Raw genomic sequence first — 7,955 nt, 5'->3', positions numbered from 1 at the left:
CTCCACTTGTCTGGTATTTTCTTTTTTGGGAAGTACCAGGGATTGAAGTCAGGGGCACTCAACTACTGAGCAAAATTCCCAGTCCTATTTTGTATTTTATTTAGACACAGGGTCTTACTGAGTTGCTTAGTGCCTTGCTGTTGCTGGGTCTGGCTTTGAACTCCTGATCCTCCAGACTCAGCCTCCTGAGAGCTGCTGGGATTACAGACGTGTGACACTGCACCTCTTGTCTAGTATTTTCTAAAGCAAAAATTACATTATATGTACACTATTGTATATGGTGAATTATAGATATTAAGAATGATTTTTTTCAATATAGGAAGTTTAAAATATGAATAGAAAGACTTTAAAGCATTTGCTTAAATGAGATAAAATGAACTATAAGAATATTATACTACATAGCAATTCTACAAAATAATTACATGGTAAAAATAAACTCCATTTCTGATGATTTACTTTATGGAAAATTAAGTAATGATTTAATGATTTACTTCATGGTAAATTTATCCTTCTTAGATTATCATCATTTGCTGGGTGTTTTAACTGGGACTCAAATACATCACACAAGAAAAAATAGAAAATTTATTAGCATTCCTAAAAATTAAGATTAGATATCAGAAATTCTTCTTCCAAGTGTTATGTTCATGCATTTGGGCCTTACTTGATTATTGATTATGAATAAACACTGATCCATTTTTCAGCTTTGACAGAGCTTTCTTTACCTCCTTGTTCCTCAAGGTGTACACAACAGGGTTGAGAAGAGGTGTCAACACGGTGTAGAAAATAGCCACAATTCTGTCCAAAGCATCTTTGGAGCCAGGTCTCAGGTAGATGAAAAGACCAGGGCCGAAAAAACAAAGGACCACGATGCAGTGGGAGGCGCAGGTCTGAAAGGCTCTGTGTCTGCCCTCTGAGGTGCGGATCCTCAGGATGGAGCAGACAATGGACACATAGGACAGCACTATCAGCAGAAAGCAGCCCAAGGCCACCACCCCAATGTTCACAAAGATGACCATCTCATTGGCCGAGGTGTCTGCACAGGCCAGCTTGAGGATGGGTGGAGCATCACAGAAGTAATGCTGGACCTGGTTGGGCCCACAGTAGGGCAGGCGGAATGTCAGGGTGGTCTGGACCGCAGAGTGCAAGGAGCCACTGAGCCAGGTGCCCGCGGCCAGGAGGGCACACACTCTCCCACTCATCATGCTGGAGTACCTGAGAGGGTAACTGATGGCCAGGTAGCGATCATAGGACATGACAGTGTAGAGGAAACACTCGGTGCTCCCCAGGAAGTGGAAGGAATAGAGCTGGGCCACACAGCTATGGAAGGAGATGGCCCCACCGCCTGGGGTGGCCAGGGTCATCAGCATTTTGGGCACTGTGACAGTGGAGAACCACATGTCAATGAAGGACAGGTTGGTGAGGAAGTAGTACATGGGGGTGTGGAGGTGGGAATCCACCCTGATCACCAGCAGGATGAGGAGATTCCCCAGCACAGTGAGAATGTAAATGGCCAGGAAGATGCCAAAGAGCATGGTGTCCAGCGCTGGAGCATGGGGAAGGCCTGTGAGGAAGAACGTTGTCACAAGGCTCGCGTTTGACATTTCTTCTCATATGTAGGACTGTGACCTTGTACATAGGAAGGCAAACCTAGTATTCATGGAGAACATATTTTGTGTGAAATATGGGAGCTCCTTTCTCTGTGGTTCAATTGTCATATATATTTTATGCAGCCCCTTCACTTTGAAGGCAGCTTCTCAGGAGAAATGGATTCAACCTTATTTCAATACCAAACTCAGCCATATATGGGAAAAAAAAGTGTGAATTCATAAGAAATCAATTAAATTTCAAAAAGTTGAGCAAATATTTTTATTCTCTGTAGAATTTGAAAAGATATATTCAGGGTAATTTCTATCTGATGTATTCAAATATTTCTGTCTATCTTTTTCTAACACATAGGCAGACACACAATTGCATATGCATATACACACACTCATATGCACATATACACCTTCAAACATTCAGTTCTCTGATCATCAGGGAATTTCTATTTTAGTACAATCTATAAAGTAATGAACATCCTGGATAGCGAGGGAAAACCATCTTTCTACATCTGCTCAGCAGCAGTTGGAATGAGGAGGCAGGGTAACAGCAGTGGCCCAGCATTTCTGGTAACCTCCTTCCATTCCTTTGTCCCATCTAGACCATGTCACCCTGGTCATATGAAAAATGTGAAACTAAACTAATGCAATGATAGACAGAGTATCATTTCTTTTCTCAACTCTTCTTACCTTTTAGCCATTCCTATTTTTATTTTTTTTCCATTTGTATTTTTTATTACTTCTCCCTTTAGGATATCAAATAATTGCCCACACTTCTGCTAATGCATGATCAAATCATCATATAAGTTATTTTGACATATGCAAGAAAAATTAGATCTAATTAAGTAGTAAAGTGATACTAAACTGTGTCTCTGGTGTTGGAGTTTTCAGGACTGAATTAAATATAATAATATACTTTTTATGAAACAAAAATTGTGCCTCTAAAGTAGTGATTAAGTATACAGTCTGAAATTACTCACTGTTTCTAAAATTTCTATTACTCCAGATCTCAGACTCCCTTAAGTGAGAAGACTAGAAGTCCTTGGAATTATTTTTTAAGGAGAAAAGTAAGAAAAAACTGTGAAGAAATATAAGAAAATCTGGTTGAAGGAACACTGCTTCACTAAATTCCAAGATGCTTCTGTCATATAGATTCATATCTGTAACAATTTTCATTTTGGGGTCTCTGAAAGAAACTCACCTTTCTATTGCAAAACTCTCTGGAATTGAGTTGGATGCTTCGTCATAATATCAAGGTTTATGGAGAAAGCATTTCATTCATTTATGGTTTTAAAGCATTTTGAGTCCTTTATAAGACCATGCAATGTTAACTAACTCATGACTAAGGCAATCTAACCCAAAGCTACAGAAGAATGAAGCAAATAAAAACTGTGAGCACAAATACAATGCAATCACCCCTAAAATGCTCAGCAATGAAAAATACTGAGATTTTGCATTTTTTGCTACTTACCAATTTTATGACTAAGCTTTGTATCAAAAGGCAGAATCCAAAGCTTAAAGAATTCTTAGTCTTTGATGAGCAGTATTATTTTTTTCCTTGCATAGTTGAAAACAGAAGAAAACATTACAGAAACAAACTCTTTTTTAGAGTTAATAGAGCTTAAAATATGTTTGATATCTCAGGAGGTACTGCCTTGGCCCTAGATTCCTCATTGATGGAGATAGTGTTTCTACATTATGATAAATACTCAGAATTTTATCCAAGTGTGCCTTTTAAAGTTGGTTTCGCTTTGATGGGGCATTGTTACTTAAGTCATTCTATTTAGCCAAAAATTAATTTCCAAAGCATGACACTCTAGGTTGAAGACTTCTTCTGTAGGGAATGATTAACTTTTTTTCCTGATGTCTCCATTGATTTCAAGAGTAGAAAATACCCCTGTGTTTCCCAAAGGGACAATTCTCTGGTGAGGTTCATAGGCTCTTTGATGCATCTTTATCTTTCTGGGGATTATAGGCCATCACAAAAAGACGCTGTGGATCTGCTGTGCTCCAGGGATAATCAGAGCACTATTCCTTCTTAGATAAACATCTTACTAATTAAACTTTCTCCCTGTGGAGCTTGGCAGGCTTGCACTCTGCAAGTTCCAGGCTAAGAAGGGATGTTGTCATCTTGTCTGGTCAGAGCTTTCCTTTTCTCTATGACTCCAGTCTTAATACCTTCAATCCACTCACCTTAGAGCATGCTTACATTTTCTTTGTAAGTTTTTTTTTTAAATCTTGCTTTATACTGACTAATTATTCTGACTAAAAAGAGAGAAGGTATATATCTCTTCATATCTTCTTCTGAAGTAATGTGTGTTTTTGCTATTGTAAAAGGGTTTGTGAAAACAAGAAAAACTGATCTGATGTGTCAGAAGCACAAAGAACTGTCAGTTTTAGAAAAGGAAAATTGCAGTTTTGTGTGCCTTTCATACTAACATATATGCTTTCACATGTATATGGAGAATAAAGCTCATTATAGAACAGATTTTGAAGAAATGAGTTCCTCTTAATTAATATTTCTGCCAGTTTCAAATTAACATATCACAACATCCCATTTTCTAACATTGAGTGTCCATTTAAATTAAAACATTTGATCCATGTAATATCAACATATTTCCTTTAAATGCTATTTTAATAATTATTTGAAATTTAGCTCTGGTTGATGTTTTAAAATCTCTTTATGAATACATGCTATTAATTTTGGTTAATTTAAATTAATTTTGGTTAATCTATCTTCTATTAAATACATTTGTGAATGCTATTAACTTCCATTTTACTGTCTTGGATTATAAGGTATGAAATTATGTGTTACCTTTATGGAATGTTAATTTTGTATTTTTCAAATTAAATACCCATTAATTTTTTCTCTTATTGCTGTGGAAGAAAATACTATTGCTGCCCAAATATTGTTGTTCAAAGATTAACTGGATCTCTTATGAATGTTGAATAACTTGTGGCTTTTTCTAGCAAAAAGTCAGTAGTGACTATTAAGTTTTACCTTCTTCAAGAGTAAGAAAGAAATGATTTTCATTCCCACACAAATGGAAGGGAGAATAATAGAATATAGGAAGGGAATTAGGAGGGAGGGAGGAGGAGAGGGCTTGGGAAAGTACTGAAGAATAAAATCTACCAAACTATGTTGTGTCCATGTATGAATACACCACAATGAATCCCTCTTGTATATAATTATAATGCACTAATAAAATAATAATAATGATAAAATCATAATCATAATAATAGAAAGGATATTAATAGAGTAGAGTAAGCAGGTTAGGAGAATGAGGAGAGGAGGAAAAAGTGCTGGGGAATGAGATTTATCATATTATGTGTGTGTACAAATATGACAATAATGAATCCCACTATTATGTATAATTATACTATACCAATAAATATATATGTAAGAAATGAATCACTTTTGGCTCTGCATTGCTAAAACCCAGTGAGATTCTATGTGATGGACAAACCAAAACTTTCTCTTTTTTTTCTAGATTTATTGAGTTTTAGCTGACAAAGTCACACACAGTTGAAGTGTACAACATGATAATTTTGATACATGTACACATTGTGAAATGATTGATACAATCAAGTTAATTAATACAGCCATCAACTCACATTGTTACCATTAATCTGTGATGAGAATACTAACGAGCTTCTCTCAGCAAATTTCAAGCATATGACACAAGATTTTTATTTATTTTTTCAAAGAATCAATGTTTTGTTCTGTCAATTTTTTGAATTGTTTCTTTTGTTTTAATTTCATTGATTTCAATTATTTCCCATATTCTACTGCTTTTGGTATTGATTTGTTATTTTTCTAGAGCTTTGAGATGTAATGTTAGGTCATTTAATTTGTTGACTTTTTATTCTTGCGATAAATGAGCTCAGTGCAATGAACTTTCCTCTTAGTACTGCCTGCATAGTGTCCCAGAGATTTTGATATGTTTTCTAGGTATTCTCATTTGTCTCTAAGTATAATTTTTTATTTCGTCCTTGATTTCTTCTGCTATCCATTTGTCATTCAATAGTATATTTCTTGGTCTCCAGGTGTTAGAGTAGCTTCTATTTCTTATTTTATCATTGATTTCTAATTTCATTCCATTATGATCTGATAGAATGCAGGATATTATCTCCATTTTTTTTTTGTATTTACTAAGAGTTGGTTTGTGGTCTATTTCAGAGAAGAATCTGTGTGCCACCAAGAAGAATGTGTATTTATTTGTTGATGGATGAAATATTCTATATATGTCTGTTATGTCTAAATTATTGATTGTATTATTTAGTTCTATAATTTCTTTGGAAGATCTGTTCAGTAGTGAGAGCACTATGTTAAAGTCACCAGCAGCTGACTAAAAAGTTCCCAGAAGGTTGCCCAGCATGGTGGACAGTATGAAAACAAGTCTAACAGGAAAATTTATAGCACTGGGTGCTTACATTAAAAAAAGAACAGAGAAATCCCAAATAAATAACCTTATGCTCCACCTCCTTAGAAAAAGAAGAGAAAAAAAATTCCAACATCAGTGGAAGATAGAAAATAATCAAGATTAGAGTTGAAAGCAGTGAAATTGAGAATTCAGAAACAATATTCAAGTGAAGATGTGGTTCTTTGAAGAGATAAATAAGATTGAAAAACCTTTTGCAAATTAACCAATAAATAGAGAGAAAAGACCAAATAAATAAAATTAGAGATAAAAAAGGAGATATCATCACAAACCCTCTGAAATCCAGAGGATCATCAGAAAGTATTTTGAAAGTTTATACTCTGATGAGCTGAAAAATCTAGAAGACACTGAAAAAATTTCTCGATTTTGTGATAGTGGGAGCAAATGTGACTCCATTTTGTTTTATGACTTCATCCTGTAAAACAACCATGCCAAGTAGAAGAGTCATGACTGGGGCAAGATGTTCTTTTCCTTTTGCTATAGAAACCTTTAAGAACACAGAACTACCTAATGGGGCATTGTTTCTGTAAGTAGGGTAATGGGGCTCTGTTTCTGTAACTGGGATGACTGGGCTAACTGTGATTGGTTAGGCTTCCCTCCGCTTGACTGCACTGTCCCGCTTCTGTAACCTGGCTTGCTTGCATTGGCTAGACCCCCGAACATCCCTTTTGAGGTTTTCAGGCTTATAAGGAGTGCCCTTGCAATTGTTCGGGGCTGATCAGGGGAACAGCTTTATGTTCTGGTCAGCCTGCCACTGGTGTGCTTCAATAAAAGCTTGATTTGATTATACATGAGTGGTCTGGAAGTCAGTTTATGAAACCCTGGGACGCAGCTTTAACTATAACAATTTGAACCAGGAAGAAATAGAAAATCTAAACAAACCAATATCATGTAATAAAATTAAAAGAGTAATTAAAATCCTTCCAAAAAAAGAAAAGCCCATAACCAGATGTATTCTCAACAGAGTTCTACTGGATCTTTACCGAAGAACTAACAGCAGTCTTTCTCAAATAATTCCATGAAATTGGAAGGAACACTTTCAAATGCATTCTATGAAGTCAATGTAACCCAGAAACCAAAACTAGACAGAGATCCATATAAGAAGGAAAACTATAGACTAATATCCCTGATGAACATAGGGGCAAAAATTCTTAATAAAATATTGTCAGACCACATTCAAAAGCACATCAAGAAGATAATACACAATGATTCATTGGGTTTCATTCAAGGGAAGCAAGGTTGATTCAACATATGCAAATCAATAAATATAATTCAACATTTAAATGGAATTAAGGGCAAGAATCACATGATTATCTCAACAGATACAGAAAAAGCCTTTGATGAAATCCAACACATATTCATGTTAAAAATACTGGAGAAGCTAGGGATGGAAGACATTTACCTCAACATCATAAATGTTATTTATGACAAAGCAAAAGCCAAAATCATACTGAGAAGAGAAAAAGCATTTCCTTTGCAGTCAGGAATAAGATAGGCAGTTCATTGTACCATATTACATATAGTCCTGAAAACATTAACCAGAATGATTAGGTGGGAGAAAAGAATCAAGGGAATACAAATAGGAAAAGAAGTCATCAAACGATCTCTGTTTGCAGATGACATGAACCTATATGTAGAAGACCCCCAAAACTCCAAGAACACCATCAAAAGACTTCTAGAGCTTAAAATAAGTTCAGCAAAGTAGCATTAACAAGATCAACATCCATAAATTAATGGCTTTCCTATATTCCCACAATGGTTCAGTTGAGGAAGAAATCAGGAAAACTATATCTCATTCAAAATAACCGAAACAAACAAACAAACAAACAAAAAAGAAAAACCACCACTACTACCATCACCAAAAATACCATTTAGGAGTTAATATGACCAAGGATGTAAAAAGAGCTCCATAATG

General features: G+C 35.5%; 1 protein-coding gene across 1 annotated transcript; it reads right to left on the bottom strand.

Moving 5' to 3' along the window:
* Positions 1-665: 665 nt before the first annotated feature.
* LOC308641645 (olfactory receptor 10G7-like) lies at positions 666-1,601 on the bottom strand (the record flags this gene model as incomplete). The annotated part of the gene is made up of 1 exon (XM_081280288.1): positions 666-1,601. The coding sequence occupies one exon, from the start codon at positions 1,599-1,601 to the stop codon at positions 666-668; it is 936 nt and encodes a 311-aa protein (XP_081136414.1).
* Between the last annotated feature and the right edge of the window lie 6,354 nt (positions 1,602-7,955).

This window comes from Spermophilus citellus, assembly GCF_964194105.1.
Source record: "Spermophilus citellus genome assembly, chromosome: 2".
NCBI classification, from domain to species: domain Eukaryota; kingdom Metazoa; phylum Chordata; class Mammalia; order Rodentia; family Sciuridae; genus Spermophilus; species Spermophilus citellus.
This window is presented reverse-complemented; position numbering and strand designations above follow the sequence as displayed.